The following is a 17,228-nucleotide window of genomic DNA, read 5'->3' as shown; positions in this document are numbered from 1 at the left end:
TGTTAGTGTAACTTTCAGATGTAGGCCATGGTTCATGGAAGGATAAAATTAAATTCTGTAATTTCTAGTAGATTAATGGTTTCTAAAAATGTAAGCTGCATATCCCTAAGGCATTTCGCTTCTTTCCTCTACTCTTCACCTATTCTGTCCTATTCAACACATACTTAGGCTGACATAAGCAGGACCGTGTTATTTACCCACTCAACATCCTAAAGTGGATGGCAATGTTTTACCAGCCCTTCAGAACCCCTAGGATTGTCAAGGATGATACAGATTTAAAACAACACCCTTGGCTTTTCAGGGGACGGTAAAGGACAGGTAGGACAGATACTGGGTCATTTAAATAGATACCTACCTAATGAGGCCCAATTCTGAGGTCTTCCCCTTCAGGCTGCTTTTGTTGATTAGCTAGTCTCCAAGCACCAGTGACACTATACCCTGGGTATTTGCTTTGATGCTGCCCAGGGCACTGACACCTGTGGAACAGCAACCCAGCCTCTGCCCACCACATGCCCGGAAGCACAGCTCCAGTTCCTTAAAGTCAAGACCACATCCTGTGAGGGTTCTCTCACTGCTCCGTGTCATTGGGCCTTGAAGAATGTCTGTACCAGTATTGTTGTCATCCCTGAGTTTTGGTTGGAATGCACACTATGGGTCATCCCTCAGGCTGCTAAGTGGGGAACTCTGGGAGGGCTTCAGCAACCCGTGTTGACAGCCTCTGGACAATTCTGAGATAGTCTACAGAGTAACCTCACGAACAGAAATGCTCACACACATTCATGTATAGTTAAAGATCTCAACACCCAGTCTATGTATAAAGATCTCAAATCCACTCTATGTACATAGCTAAAGATCTCAACTGATAAAGCAGCTTTCTCTCATCTGTCTCTGAGAATCGGGGGAACTGATTTTGTCACCCCAAGCATCCATGGGCTTGAATTTTACAAGATGAAGATGGAAATGTACCTATGGCCGTTTTTCCTGCCTTCTGCACTATGCACAGGATATCCAGTAGCACACTCTGCGTTAGGAATGCTTGATCAACCTCTCACTGTCCCTTTGTTCAGCTCTTACATTAGTTTTCTTGGCTCACTTTTCCCAGATTTTGAGAACATTGAATAGAACATATGTTAATATGAAACAGAAACCCATTTGGAGTGACTTAAATCCCAAGGCTGTGACAACAGATGAACTCTTTGGTTTCATACATCATGCTACCCGAGAATGGAAAGATGGCAAGTACTATTTCCCTTTTGATGCACTAAAAATGTCTTTTTCTCTATCTCCTTTTAGAAATCTGTCTTTCGGTATAAACCACAGCCATACTCACAGATTTGGGTCATAGTCCCAGATTAACTGTGTGTTGATACAATCAAAAGTATAGCTGGTCATGTGACCTGTAGACTCAAACAAGGTTGATTGCATTTGTCAGGTTCCGACTCAGAGCTGTGTGTTTCACTCACACCAGTGATAGCAAGGCCCCTAGTAAACCAGGGAGAAGTCAATGTGAATGTCCTGTTTCTAACGTTCCTAAGATGAGACACTCAACAAATGCAGGTCGGCATCACAGTTGCCGGACACAGAAGGCAGCGGAAACTGAAATTGAAAACATTTTGAGCATAAGTTTGGGGGTTCAGAATATTTCAGATGCTTGATTTTTTTGGATTAGGGATGTCCAACCAGGGAAGCCAATGCAAACATTCCAAAATCCCTGAGAATTTGACATTGGAAGCACTTCTAATCCCAAGTTGTTGGTGTAAGGGACACAGTTTGTATTTGGGAACCATTAGAAAAGCTGATGGCTTCTACTTCAGTTATGGTGGCCAATTTTACTGACTTTAGGAGCTTTTTATACTTTTTTGGGGGGGGGGGTTGTTTCTTGTTTTTGATTTTTTTAAAAACAGGGTTTCCCTGTATAACAGCCCTGGCTGTCCTGGAACTCGCTTTGTAAACCAGACTGGCCTCAAACTCAGAGATCCATGTGCCTCGGCTTCCCAAGCCCAGCTGTGGTTTGTTTTTTATACCAAAGACTTCACAGAGGAATTCTCCATGAGTCCACTGAAGCAGGTTTGCTGAAGTTCATAAAGCCAGCACCCACAGACTGCTGCCGGAACACACAACACACAGACACGTGATAACAGCAAATTGGGTGCTTTTCTCCATCTCAGGTTTTGACAGCCTCGCATAATTCTCATGACTGAAGCTGTGAAGTAGACGGGTAGCACTTTGAAACATGGGATTTTAAAATTTAAACCTTGAATAATGTAATAGGAAAAAATGGAATAATATAAAAATATAATAAAAAAAAGGTGAACTATGCCAGGCGATCTAAGATAGATACTGAACATGTGTATGTGAAAAGGGATGATGTCTTCACTTGTTACGAGTTTTCAGTTTATATTCATCACTGCCTATAAATCTCAACAACAGTTCTTCAAGGAAAGCATTTTCCTGTGTGTGACAGGTGCTAAGCTCATTTATTGAAGGTCGGGACCCTCCCCCGGAGGTGAAGTGTGCCTGTTTGTACGTAGGAGAACTAACTGGCTAGAGAGTCCACCTAGAAAGCGCAGAAAGAGACCACTGTATGCCACGCACGAGAAAGAGGGAGCAACTTTCTTTTATTTAGCTGATAAAGGAGCTTCCAGGAGAAATGCATGTATTTTAGAGACAAACAGTCCTTGACTGTATTAGCAACAGTTACTCCTGCTTTGCAGGCCTCTTCTCATCCATTCTGCGAGAGCAAGCGAATCTCAGGCACGATGGGCCAACCTGGATAGTCCTGGATGGGGATATCGACCCTCTGTGGATCGAATCCCTGAACACAGTCATGGATGATAACAAGGTAAGAGACACTGTGGTGCCTCTCCTTAGCCCGACATCCAAGGGGCATTGAGGATGCCATCCAACTGCTAGTGTGGCCTCTGATACTCTGTAATGTAGTATTTTTTATGGAATCATTATTTTGATGATGTTTTTCTCATAATTCGTAGTTAAAGAATTTGAGGGAATATGTTTCCCTTGTCTCTGAATTGAATCACCTTTCATGAAAGTTAGGTACATAGATAAGAATTTCGTTTATCTGCCTTATAGTTTTCTAAGAGCCAAGCATTAAATTCTTCTATCTTATGCAGTCTGACTAAATATTGAATACATAGACAACAAAGGAATGATTTTGTGCCGTATGATAACTGATGAAACCTGATAATGCAAATTAAGTTGTTCCTATGGCTACAGATTATGTTTAAATGATTTCCCAAGCGTGTTGTGTGGTTGTCCTGGGAACAGCAAAGACAAGAGGTCCCACGTGATACCAAAAGAACAACACAAAGCCTGTTGTTGGGGCAGGAATGAGAAATTGGGAGCCAACATTACTCCAAAGTAGCATCAGTGACCACCTTAGCAGCAGGAACTGCTTTCTGAATTGAAGACACTCTATCAGAAAACAGAGGTCTGGGGTCTTCACACCTATGAGTGACTATAGGACACTTGATATTTGCAGTGTTGCAGATTCTCAAGATTTGTTTATTGTGGAATTCGGGTCTTATGGGAGTCTACTTACATTCGGGTTAGTAACAGTTACTACTGCTGCTGAAGGATTGGTGGTCATGAGTCCGTGAAGGCAATGTTATTCTTTAAGGATTCAGCCAGACTGCCTCTGGGTAGGCTCAGATCTCAGTTGAGATGAGTCTACCTGTGGCTGCCCTACTGGGGACAATACTAGTTGTGATGGTCTGTTGGCTGCTGTTTGGGCTCCTGGTGGCAACCTGCCTCTGGCAACCACCACATACTGCTCGTTGCAGGTGCTGACCCTGGCCAGCAATGAGCGAGTGGCCCTCACACCCTCCATGAGGCTTCTGTTTGAGACCCACCACCTGAGAACAGCCACCCCAGCCACTGTCTCGAGAGCTGGCATTCTGTATGTGAACCCGCAGGATCTGGGCTGGAACCCGTGAGCATTTCTTCCTTTTCTTACATTTTTTTTTAAAAATGCGTGTGACGTGAGCTTTATTGCATTACCATCAAGTTAGGCAAAGTTGAGAGGCAGAGAGTGTATCGGCACTGTTGTCCCCGCCATCGCCGCCGCCGCCATCATCCACAGAACTTTCCCCGTCTTCCCGGGTAGAAACTGTGCCTGCCAAGCAGTAACTCCCACCCTTCCCTTGCCTGAGCCCCCTGCCTCCCGCTTTGGCTGTTGTGGACGGTGCTGTGAATACCGGAACACAAGCACAAATTGCTCTTCAGGGTCCAGTTTCAGTTCCCTAGTGATAACCTCGGCATTGCTAGGTCAAATGCTAACACAGCTTTTCATCTTTAAGGAGTTGGTATCACAGTTAACCACAGTGGCTGCACCACGTTACCTCCTTACTAGTCCCCCACAAGAGGATGCTGAGATTGCTATACACTTGCTGGCACTGTCCTTTTTTTCCCTGTGTTCTAGTTTTCCTCACTGTCTGCTTTTCTAGAACCCTCACTGAGTGGTGTGAGGTGGGATCTCACTGTACTCTGCACTTGGGTTTCTCCAGTGGCTAATACTATGTAGGGCATGTTTTCATGTGCGTGCTAAGTGTTTGTATGTCTATGAGAAAAAGTCTATTCAACTCCCGCGTCCGTTCTCTAATCAGCTGGTCTTAAGTTTTACTTACTTATTTTAATCTCAGTTAAAATGATTTGAAGGAGATATTACTAATTAAATGTAAGGCTCATTGCATTAATTTAAAGGTAATTAAATTAGCACCCAGGTGTCTAAGTCATTTTTACTTACAGATTATCTTGATTACACACTTAGAAAATATTTAACACTCAGTAAATATGTGTTGAATAAAATGAACAAATCATCATTTACATGAAGCACTTAGATAAATAAATCATTTTGTGAGCATCTGCATGTCTGGCACATAATATGCACATATATTTAAACAATAGAAATGCTTCATTCTGAGCAAGGGTTTTGCATCTCTTGCTTGGATCACACTTCTCAGTTGCTGTGTGGTTATGTGTCTCCCACGGTGTTCTCATTCTGAGAACCTCTGAGCTGGGCAGGTGGCCCCGAGCTCCCATAGCAGACGCCCTCCGTCAGGCCCTCTGCACAGCCTTCTCACCTTGTCTTTGTCCCGGACACTGTTCCGTGTAACACACACCTGGACTCACTGCCCTCTGGCTTCTGGTTTCTTTGGCTCATGAAGAACGTTGGCAGGAAATCAGAAGGAGAGATGAGAGCGAGATCAGGCTCTTTTCTGAGCCCTCCCCAGCGGGGTCACCTAAGGATGGCTGTGGAGCTTAGCTCAGGTCAGTGGCCCTTCTGTGACTCTCCTGAAGCTGCCTTCTTCTAGGTCCTTTGAGTCATCCATTCTCGTGTCCCAGCATTCCTAGCTTTCAGCCTGTGCCAGCAAGTGTCCCTCACTGTAGCGAATCCTAAGCATTCCTGAATTTATAAGGAGAGAGCTGGTCTGGGCTCCAGCAGTGGAGGCTCAGTCTCTCATTATTTGGGCTCTTGGTTTAGGGTCTGTGATGAAGCAGTGCATTGTGGTAGAACAGAGCTGTTGCCCTCGTGAGCAGGCTATCAAAGGGAGAAAGGGAGAGACCTGGTCCTCACAGTCACCTGACACTTCTGCACCCCATATCTTGCAAGTGCCACCACCTGGCGTGAGCACCACATGTTTCACCTAAAGGGGTTTTTGAGGTGCCTGTAAACCCAAACCTTGTTTCTCTTTGGTTTCTCTCCAGCCCCCTGTCACTTTGTGGCTGGTCCTTTCAATCATCCTTCCCCTAACTGTTCTTTAAGAAGGACCCCTGCTTCCTGCCAGGTGCTGTTGCTCTTCTTGTTTGTGTGCTGATACTCACAGAGAGAACCATGGCCAGCTCTTTGCATTTGTCTGAGAGAAAGAGTTTTCAGCCTCTAGAATGCAAAATTGCTCTTAGGCTAGTGTGGGCACCCACAGAGGTTTCCTACTGAGATCTGAGCTTGCTTTACCCAGCAGGGCTGCATAAGGGGATGGCTTGATCATGTGAGTGGTTACCAAGTAGTTTGAAAGGGTCTGCACTTGGGCTATGCGGTGTGCTTTGATCTAGTAAGGGGGAGGTCTTTTGCCCTGCCCCTTGGCATTGTTATAAAAAGCCCCTTTGAAGAGACATAAGGGGCTGGTGGATATTGATCCAGATACTCCCAAAGCTATTTTGTGTTTCTGTCTGTCTCATTCTCCACTGTCTTTCTATCTACAAATTTTTCATCCCTCTCTCCTCAAGAGTACACTGGGTAAAAATGGGAGCTGGCCTCTCTTTCTCTTTCTCTCTCTCTCTCTCTCTCTCTCTCTCTCTCTCTCTCTCTCTCTCTCTCTCTCTCTCTCTCTCTCTCTCTCATTCTGTTCCTGGGGTGTTTTTGTTGGTTAGGACTGGCTTAAGGAATCTTACACCTGCCCTTCAGCCTCCCCCCCCTAGAGCAGAGTCTTCGCTGTGAGGCAGGCCACATTCACTTCCTTCAGAGATCCCTCATCTGTTCCACTGTGTTCTGATGGCTCCCGAGTCCCTTTGCCTTTCAGTCTCAATCACATCATAAGGCAGTTGGTGCTTATGATAGCTCAGAATGACTATCTACTTAAGGAAGGACTTTTATTCAAAGTCCCAAGTAGCTTCAAGGACCACCCAGTTTGTATTAAGAGCTAGACAACCTTCTCTCCCTGATATGTCTCAGTTTATGGAGGCTTTCATTGTATCAGAGAAGAATGTGTTGGTTTTAATTTTCATGTGAGTAACCAAGGATCCAGTCAAGACATTTCTGGAATAAAGGGAGTCTTCTCTAAGGGGATTTTATTTCTTTACTTGCTGTTGCCAGAGAGTTCCAGCGATCTCAGGTTTCAGGTGCTTCCTTTCACTCTGTAATTATTAGATAATTCACTGCCTTACTTTAATGCCATAATGTGATAGCTTTATGCGTATTGTTTATTCAATATTCATTTATATTCAGAGATCAATATATTAACCTCATTTTCTGAAGCATTAAAAAGTATTAGTTTTCTGCAGCTGCTTGCTTCCAAGTGTTCAAAGCTACAGGGATGTTGGGAGCGTCCTGCAGTCACAACACCTTGTTCCTAAAGTCTTCCCTGCCATGTTTCCACCATGGCTTTGTCTCTGGCTGACATACATACACATGCACATGCATACAGAAGTCTGTTTTCTTCTGTCACTTTTTTGCAGAAATTCTTGAATATAAGTTGGAGACATTAAGACATTTCATCTGTAAGTACTTAAGCATTTATTTTCTAAGAACTAGAGCACTCTCTTTTATAAATGCACTATAATTCATACACCTCAGAAATCTGTCTTGGTTTGGCAAGCCATTTTTTAATCTTGTGAGTTATAAATATAATTTCATTTTTACCTTTGAAAAGAATCCACCATCGGAACAAAGATTGTATCTCTTTATCTCTGTTGTCCCCATGTGTCTAGAACATTCCTCCAACTTGTTCTTTCATAACATATATAATTTGGGAGAGAAAAAACTCAAGTCCCCTGGAGGATGTCCCATTGGTGGCTTGGAAGTGGTGATTTCCTCGTCCAGTCTTTCTTTCTACCTATTTTTCTGTCAAGAACCTTTTTCTTCCATGCATTTTCCTTCCTTCTTCCCCTCCTTCTATTCTACTCCATGCTTCTTGTCATTTTCTTTTCTTCCATTCATGGTTTCTTGTAGTTCAGTGGTTTATACATAACTACTTCTCAAGATTTCTTTTTTTTTTCTTCTTTGGTTCTCAGATTGTCACTGATGTAACTAGGAGGAACCCCTCCAATCAAGCTCAGCCCTTCTGTTTTCTTTACTTATCTTTCTGAGTCTTTGTTGGGCACTTAGATGTTTAGTTTGTTTCAGAATTTCTTTACTTGAAACTTAAATCAGCCGTTTCTCTAAGCAGCTGGAAGGGGTGCTTTTAGTGTAAGTGGTTGTGTTTAGAATCCAGGCTGGGCTCCCTGTACTCCTTGCTTTTGAGAGACCTGCATTTGGAATTATATGTCCTATGGTAGTGGTCCATTCCAAAATACCCATCCTCAAATCTGCAGCATCTTTTATGAGTTGGGAAGAACTGAAGACAGATGCACATCTAGGTCTTAGGTTGTGCCACAGCCACATATAATGGTCCAGACCTCTAAGTTTTCTTTCTTCATGTCAGTTTTTATTCACGTTATAAAGGTTTAGCAATAATTTCCACATGAAAATTTCAACTGTCCATATTTGTTGATAGAAGCCATTTTACTCCTTGTGCTGTGTGATGACACTGAGCTTATGATAGAGGTCATCATTGGCCATCTTTCTGGCCGACTCCCTTCTGACCACATGGCCTGCTTTGGTCAAGTTTGCGTCTCTCTAGAGCATCTGCTATTCATGGAGACAATAGGGCTGCAGCAGCCACAGCATCATTTGCCAGTGGGTCTTGTGTGTTTCCAAAAGGAGGTTCTGGCTGCTACCAATGCAAACAGCTCTTACTTGCCCCCTAATGCAAAGACTTTGGGGGTCTTTTTGGTGCCTGTTGCTCCTAGTGATCCTTGCAGTGGCCTCTTTTCCCCAAGTCATGCGGAAGACATTGTGTAGGAAGGTGTAGTGTGGGATCTTTATGCTCAGTAGAGCCCTACCTGACAATTCTTGTACTCAGCTGAACAAATTGAGAAGATGCACAGAGAAACAGAGGCAGAATCTGAACCCAGGCCTCCAATGCCACCAACTCTATGATTGGTAGTAAGCTGTTAAATGCTGATCTAAGTTCTTCATGCCATAACTATAGGAACTCTACAGCATTATCTCCATTCAGAGCTAGAAATGAAGGCAGACAAGTCACCTTCCCCAGATGGCCTGATTAAAAAGTAATGGAACTGAGATGCAGGTTCAGAGTAATCCATGTTAAGAGTACTGTCTCCCTGAGCAATGCTCTCCCAGCTCCTCCTACCACAAGTTCTGGATACAATAATTCCTTTCTTGGGCTGGCAAGATGGCTCCCAGGTAAAAGGTGCTTGCTCCCAAGCCTGACAACCTGAGTTTGATTCCTAGGTAACATGTGGTAGTAGGAAAGAACCAACATGTACAAACTTTCCTCCGTCCTCCACATTTGAGCATACCATAAAGGCATCCCCTAAATACTAAATAAAAAAACTACATCAATAGAAATAACGGGAAATCCACTCTGGCTCTGCTCCCTGATCAGCAGCAGGGTCAGTCACCGAGGAAGGATGTGGTCTCCATCCTTCGTTCTCAGTGGTACTGCACCACACTGCCCACGTGCGAAAGGCTCCTACTGAAGATTTGATGGCTGTCATTCTGTAAACCAAACCACAGGATAACAATGGTGAATATTTTATTTGATCCCTCCTTGAAGTCCGTGGAAAGCACACATCTTACTTCGTTTATACCATATTCAAGATGCAGAGTCTGATTGGCCTTTACAATAAGGTCTGGCTGTAATCAGTCTGTGGCAGCACTGTTCATGTGCAGCCTGCTAAATGTATTTATTGCCACTGCTTCCTACTTAAGTACAACTTTCTGAGTGATTCTTTTTCATTTAGCATCTCTTAGTTGTACCCCAGAGGCCAGTAAGGATGCCATCATGGCATCGGTAAGCAGTTTACTAATATGATGGCGATGTTTAATGTATCAAAATAAACGGTTTGTAAGCATGAGGCAGCTATATCTATATATCATATAAATATCAATATAATAAGGCATGGCATACCATTTCTGAGTCCCTGGCTGTGAACACATTATCCCTTTCAGGTCGGTGTTATAGAGTCCGGTAGAAAAGAAGGTTGAAGTAGCCCCTGTGGACTGTTCACCTCTTTATTTATAACTGATTCCTCATTACTAAATAATTGATGCCAAGATTAATCAAGAAAAGCACCAAGCTGTTTTCATAAATAAAGCCTCCATCATGAACAGAATCTGTTCATTTGGGAAATGACATAGTGTACTTCCCTTTAAATGCAAAGTAATGGCCTACTTAGGCACGATTATGTTTGCCTTCTAAGAGCTATTAGGAGTTTCTTTTACGTTCATTTCATTACAGTAAAAATGGCCATTAAAACAAGTCTTTAAAGGGCCATTTAAAAATATTTTCCATTTGAGAAATAGAGTGAACCACTCAACATGTCCGTGAAGTGTTGCGCCAAGCTGTGTGGAAGGGGGAGCTTCGAACTCAGTGGCATCGTGCTTTTCAAAGCTCTTGTTCAGTAAAAGCTTTTCCGTGTTCCTTTTCAGGTATGTGGCCAGTTGGATCGACAGAAGACGGCATCAGTCAGAAAAGGCCAATTTAACTATTCTTTTTGATAAATATGTTCCTGTGTGCTTGGAGAAGCTAAGAACTAGCTTTAAAGCCATCACTTCTATTCCGGAGAGCAGCCTGGTGCAGGTTTGTGTTCAGCCTCGACAGCTGATGTTCTGTGCCTGCGGAAGTCAGAATAGCACACATTTTGCTCACTTAAGCAGATGGGGGAAGGTGCTGGTAGGACTGCCCAGTGGGTGGAGGCTCCTGGCATAAAACTTAATGACTCTCAAGTTCCATCCCTGGGCCCCACATAGCAGAGAGAACCAACTTCTACAAACTGTCCTCTGACCGCCACTGGAGTGCCAAGGCACCCTGCACCCATGCGGGTACACATGTACACATGACCCCCCCATAAATACACGTAAACAAATACATTTTTAAAAACATTTTCAGAATTTTTAGATTGCTTCTAGCCCCTTGCTATAGCCCCTTCAGCCCTTGGAAGTTTGTGATGACCCTAAGAAGTGAAATCTAATCACTTTCCTACACTATCCCCCCAGGTTTACATAGTTCTAGCACTCAGTAAGCACCACATATGTGTCATGGAATCATCATGTCATCCCAAGCATGCTGGGACTGAGTTAGAGCAAAGTCACTACAGCATCATTTATTTATTTTTCTAGCTGTCACTGTGTACTTAATACCTGATGGATATACGAAAGGGACACCTTATTGTGGCTCACGGTTGCCAGAGGGTTTCAGTCTTTCATGGTGTAAAAGGAAGACTGTGGGAACAGTGAGCTCTGTTCATATCATGGTAGACTAGGAGCAAAGGGTGCAGGAACCAGAGCTGGGTCATAACCTTCACCAGCCTGCCCCAAACGATCTACACACAGCAGCTGACTGCCCCCTAAAGGTCACACACACACACACACACACACACACACACACACACACACACACACACACTACAATCATCTGGGAGACAAACATTAAAAACATTTAAGATTCAAACCATAACATTGCACAGAGAAATGCTCCACGTGTTTTTGAATCAGATGGCCAGGCGAAACACAGATGCTGATTGGTAAACAGAAAAGACAGCGCGTGATTGTTCCACACTTGCTCCTGAAGGCAAGTCAGTGTGTGTAAAGAATCTGTGAGGCTCCAGGGATCTTTTTGTTTTTTTTTTTCTGATCCTCACTGTGAGACAGCTAATGCTAGTAAAAGACACAATGGAGTTTGTTACAGCAGCGAATGGGATCTATTCACAACAGAGAAGTGAAGGTCATTGGTGGTAATGTAGCAAGAAGTATCAACCTTCACTAGAGGTTTACAATGGAAATGTTTTTCCCCTCCAGGAACGAAATTAGTTTCTCAGAACTTTGTTCTCATCAAGTTACTATGTTACCAAATTTGTTTGAAGCTGAATTAGAGTAGTCGGAACATAATAAGAAGGGAAAGTTCAGGTTTTTGGATAATTCACACACCAATTAAGTAAACGATAGTATTCAACAGTAATTATCCGAGGTATAATTTATTTCTGAAAGCAGGTCTGAATTTATTCATAATGAATTAATTATGTGGTTAGCCTAATTAGACTTCCTCGGGTGTAACGCTTGTAAAAAGCAGGATCCGTTCTTTCTCAAGTTGACTTGTGTATTTGTGTGATTCTCTGTGGTGTGAACTCTGCCATTCAGGAGGAGTGTGAAAATAGGTCTGTGGGAATTAACATGATTTCTGCTCTCTCCGCTTCATTTTTGTGGTATTCAGAAATGGCATTTAATTCTTAGCTCTTTTAAAGCTGTTATTTTTGACCAGTGTTTCCCACAGTTTCTTAGTACAGGAATTTAAGGCAAAATGAGTAGACAGGAGAACAGCTTAGATGACATTCATCAAAATCAATGCTCTGGATTTCCCAGCATGCGGAACTTCCCTAAGTTGGATGAAGTGTGTTAACTCTTGAAGCTGAAGTATAATTTTATTTAGTTGCTTACATAGCACTCAGAAATGTTTTCAGGTACTGTCTGGGTGAGCGGAACCAAACCCTGAGACTTACTGGTGGGTCCTATCGGCAGCCTGCTAGGGCCCATTAGTCCCCTTGGCTTTGATTTTAGCCATTCCTTTAGAAACCATGGTTCCTCCTCACATGTAACAAAGCTACAGAGCTTCATACTCCTTGTCTTGGTAAGAAATTGATCCATTTTATTAGAAAATTATCTCAAGTTGACAGATATGGCACAATGTAAAATGATAGGGAAATTATAAAATGTAACAAGTGCTTTTCTATTTGAATAAAAAAAACTTCCCCTTTTTTCCTGGTTGGTAGAGAAAGGTGCTCACAAGTACTGGGCCTGAGTCATGGGCCTGTGCAGGCCTGGGGCAAGAGCTTCTGAATGTTAGAGCCTATAATGATTTCAAATACTGACAGCTCTTCTATGCTCTAGGGAGCTAGCCCACAAGAGGGATTATTACTCATCTGTGTGAATGTGTATGTGTGTGAGTATGTATGAGTGTGTTTTAGTGTGTGTGTATGAGTATATGAGCATGTGTATGAGAGTGTGTGTGAGTGTGTATGTGTGTGAGTGTGTGTGTGAATATATGAGTGGGGGGGTTGGTTTGCCTAGTTTACCTAGTAATTGTTATTTGAGTCATTTAAAATGTGTTTTTTCCTCCAACTCTTTATTATTCCAAAGATTGATTAAAGTGGCATTTTTTGAACTACTGACTTAGATATCCAAGGCATAGTCATTGTGTGTGTGTGTGTGTGTGTGTCTAGCTTTAGCAAATCACTGAGTTTTAAAAAATTACATTATCTCTTAAGAATGAGGTAGAATTTGTAAGAAACTTGACTCTTCTCCAGCACTGAAAAAAAAAATCATTGCCCTAAATTAATGGTGTTTTCTTTTTCTTCAGACTATTTGTACTCTTTTGGAGTGTTTGTTGACTCCTGAGAACGTACCTTCTGACAGCCCCAAAGAAGCCTACGAAGTCTATTTTGTCTTTGCTTGTGTCTGGGCATTTGGAGGCACTCTGCTAAGAGATCAAGTATGCTGAAAGACTTTCCAGAGATGGAAACTTGTGGGGATGTTGGGTTAAAAAATGTGGTTTGCACATTATCACCTGTCTCTGGACGTTCCCTCTTCTGAGCTTTGGAGTCTGTCCTCTTTGGGGCATCCCTACAGCCAGCTCAGGGGTAGATCATTTCAGACTGCCCTGAGGTAGCCTAAACTACTGCAATATATTCCTCACAGTACTGGAAGTGACAGCTCAGGCTTACAGCGTGGCTGGGTTCTCATGAGACTTCTTCCTATCTTACATATGACAACACATCCTGTATCCTTACACAGACCAGAGAAGGATTGGATCACTGGTTCTCTTCTCATGAGGGCACTCACATCTTCCTCGGGGCCCTACTGTGACATCCTGAAGGATGCTATTTCCATATGTCACTGCCTTAGCTGTTAGGAGTTCCATACATGAAGCGGTGCAGTGGGTGGTGGAGGAACATGTTGGTGGTAGCATCTAGTCCTCCAAACAGTCCTGCCTCTAGTCAATCCCACCTGTAATCAGCCTGGAACTGTATTCTCAGGGTTGTCCTCTATGAGCCATAGTCAATGCTGGTGCCATAGTTTTCCATGATCATTCTGCTGCAGATAAATCTGTCCCCTTGTACAACAGTTCTGGCATTGTTTTCAGGACTTCTGATGTCTTACAGGAAACACTTAAGACACATCTTATGCAAATACACTCCTCATCTCATCCCACCCCAGTACACAAGCCACTTGGATTTACCAAGTGCCAGGAACATGTGGGTCTCACCTCCACCATCTGCTTCCATGTGCAGATCCTTCTTACATCATCTCCTTCCAATTGCTTCAAGATACTCTCCATGTGCAGAGAAAGCCAAACTTTGTCCCTCACAGAGGCAAAGATCCTGTTCCAAGGCCTCCTGGTGACTGCAGCAGGCTTCTTACTTAGGCTCGTCATTCTTCTAAGACCACGCCTCCCCAAGAGCTTCAGCGTTTCTCTGGCCATGTACTCTAGTACTGCGCCTCTTCAGTTAAAATGGCATGCCATTGGCTAGTTATGTAGCTTTCTCAGATCTCCCCAGGCATAAGTAGGGAATTCCCCTCAGAAGGCACCACATCCCAAAGTGACCCACATTCTGCCAATTCCTCACCAGTGATGGAAACCCCAGGCTAGCTCTGTTTCATGTCAGTGACTTAGCAGGACACACATCTATAAATAAGCTGAGCCTCACAAATCACTGTCCATCCTGGTCACCTGCCAGATGTCCTTCTATGATCCCCAAGTGCTTCCCCTGGAACAGCAGCCAGTGCTGCTTTGAGTGAGAGTCAGGGGCTAAGTCTGCCTCGACTTCCTCTGTGAGTCCCCTTTTCCCTGACAGACTGAGGGTGGATGTCCCATTTGCTTCCTTCCATGCTCCAGAACAATCACTTTAGTGAACCGAACAATCAAGGGTGTGCCACAAAGTCTTTTTCATGATGGAAGTTTTTAGGCAAAGCAAAATTTGAAACGAAGTAGAAGTCATGCGTATTTTGTACAAGAGAATGGAGCTAGGTAAGTAATAGTGTATGGATTATTTAAAATCACATTGGCTTGGCTTCAGACCAACGTTTGTAGGGATACAAAATATCCCATGCTTCTGCTATGAGAATAATTTCAGTGAGGGTTAGTGCCTTAGCGTGTGGATGCTGGCGGCAGCAGCTCTGCTGGTTTGAAGGTGGGAGAGGGGAGGGATTCTCCTTCAGAGTGTACACACACACACACACACACACACACACACACACACACACACACACCGCCGCCAGTGTCACAGTCACAGTCTCCACCTGACTGACTGCTCGTGAGTATGAACAGCCCGGTACTAAAAAGGCCCACCATGGCCTGAGGATACAGGAACATCAAATGAAGAGCTGGGAAAATGGAAGCTGAGATCCTAGATGAGTACCAGATTGCCAAAGGCGATGAATACCCACAGCGTTTTCAGATTTTACTGAAATTCATAGGTCAGATCAATACCAAGAATATCTGAGTTGCTGGCTGAGCTTTCCAAGGAGATAGGCGCTGATAGACTGGCCATCTGAGGATGTGGGACTCATTTCATCAGGGCATCGAATACATCTGAGTCCCTGAGCCAGACCACTGAGGATGCAGGGAGCGCTGTCCCCTTTCCTCCTGCCCTACACCCCAGTCAGCAAGTACGAGCTTGTACGTGTTGCTTCATCAGACGACACACTCCGTTACAGAGATGGGACACTGCCCCATGCCTTCCCTGGAGACTCTCAGCTCTGTCCTGCTGGAAACCAAGGCTAGGCCATCCTCTACCCCTTCTCCCCTGTGAACTTCCAGGTCCAGAATGCCCCGGGTGGGCCGAGCTTTAAGAATGCTTTTTGTTAGTGACACAGCGTTGCCAATGTGTTACTTTTTAAAGCAGAGACTTTTTTTAAGTACTGTTTTTCATTATCATCATTTTGTAAAAGAAAAGGTATCAGACAACAAAAGGGCCTGGAGGCTGGCAACGCGAGAGAAAAGACAGATCTTCTGTCGATATAATTTACTGCTTTAAAAACCCCACGTCCTCTTTCTCTCCCGTCCCCAGCAATTGGTGCTAACAGGGTGGAAATCAACCACAGTGCTAATCTTCATTGTCCAGTAGTGCCTGGCATGGTGATTTGTACAGTGAGTCATTGTTAGATTGAATAACAGGAGTGATATAAGGCTTTCCAAACATTGCCTTGCTTTTTAAGCTTTGTACACCTCATGATGACCTGTCCTGTCTACATAGCAGCATTACTGGTTACAACTCAGATCTAGTGTTCAGCGTAACTTGATGAGTTCCCATCCAGGAGTTTAGTTTGTGATTATGGCTCAGTACCCAAAAGACCCTGCATGCAGCAGAATTTGTAGGGGCTGTGTATACTTTCTGGGTCTATGCTAAAGAGTTCTCCTGTTCTCCATAGCTTTCTGATTATCAGGCCGACTTTAGTCGATGGTGGCATAAAGAAATGAAAGCAGTGAAGTTTCCATCCCAGGGAACCATCTTTGATTATTATCTGGACCACAAAACTAAAAAATTCTTGCCTTGGACTGACAAGGTCCCTCAGTTCACCATGGATGTCGACACACCCTTGAAGGTAGGTGTGTGGAGTATCGAGAGCCCAACTCCAGGGTGTGCTTGTTTGAGCCTTCAGAGGAAACAGCCTGTCCTGTCTTGCACAGCTCTTTGTATTCTCTGCTCTGTGGATGACATTCTTCCCTGGGAGAGAAGAATCAACTGTAGGGATGCTTAGGGAGGAGGTTGATATTTCTACAAACTCTTTGTCCCTTAGTTCCACATAATCCAGTGGGAGCCACATTCTGACAATCTCCTAGAAACTGTACAAACTTTGTAAAACCAGAGGCAGGGTTTAATAAATTCAGTTATTCTTATTTCTGAGCTTATGTAAACTTTTTAGATATCACTTTTTTACCACCCCAGCCACAAAGTAACGTTCGATCTTTCCAATACCAGTGCTCCACATTCTCATGCACCTGACAAGTCCACGTGAATTGTTTCTCTTCATACATGACCTATCCCCATTTCTCTTAGATTATTCTGTGGCCAGCTTCTCCTTCTGCTTTCATCTCTTTCTTTTTAATCACATTTCTCATTCCGATCATGTTAGAGCTTGCTGTTTGAAGCAGTGCTGGGTGAATGGCTGAGAGGGGACTGTTGCCGCTTCTGTGAGGAGGCAGCTGCTTCCAAAAGGCAGGAACTCAAAGCCTGGGTTTCCTGGAGCTGTCACTAGTGCCACGCAGCAGGGGCCTTAGGTGACGGGGTGAGGCTAGACCTACAAGTTCATGGTGTAGGCTAGGTGTGTTGGCTCTGGTCTTGATCGACACTTAACACCTGCGTGTGTGTGTGTGTGTGTGTGTGTGTGTGTGCGCGCGTGCATGCGTGCGTGCGTGTTTGTATTTATGCTCATG

The 17,228-nt window shown here is 43.8% G+C and overlaps 1 protein-coding gene across 7 annotated transcripts in view; it reads left to right on the top strand.

Moving 5' to 3' along the window:
- Nucleotides 1–17,228, top strand: part of Dnah11 (dynein axonemal heavy chain 11) — a 324,850-nt gene that overhangs the window by 146,262 nt on the left and 161,360 nt on the right. For 6 of the 7 annotated variants that reach the window (XM_042261290.2, XM_076551573.1, XM_076551572.1 and 3 more), the window contains 6 exons: nt 1,103–1,235; nt 2,715–2,842; nt 3,801–3,949; nt 10,229–10,379; nt 13,152–13,283; nt 16,223–16,396. In XM_042261290.2, the coding sequence (XP_042117224.1) occupies nt 1,103–1,235; nt 2,715–2,842; nt 3,801–3,949; nt 10,229–10,379; nt 13,152–13,283; nt 16,223–16,396 (867 nt within the window). Of the gene's footprint in view, nt 1–1,102; nt 1,236–2,714; nt 2,843–3,800; nt 3,950–10,228; nt 10,380–13,151; nt 13,284–16,222; nt 16,397–17,228 lie in introns of those variants that run through there. The other variant, XM_076551577.1, reaches the window with a different exon arrangement.

This window comes from Peromyscus maniculatus, chromosome 14 (genome assembly GCF_049852395.1).
Source record: "Peromyscus maniculatus bairdii isolate BWxNUB_F1_BW_parent chromosome 14, HU_Pman_BW_mat_3.1, whole genome shotgun sequence".
Lineage (NCBI taxonomy): Eukaryota > Metazoa > Chordata > Mammalia > Rodentia > Cricetidae > Peromyscus > Peromyscus maniculatus.
Note: the sequence above shows the minus strand (reverse complement) of the source record. Positions and strands in the feature narration are given on the sequence as shown.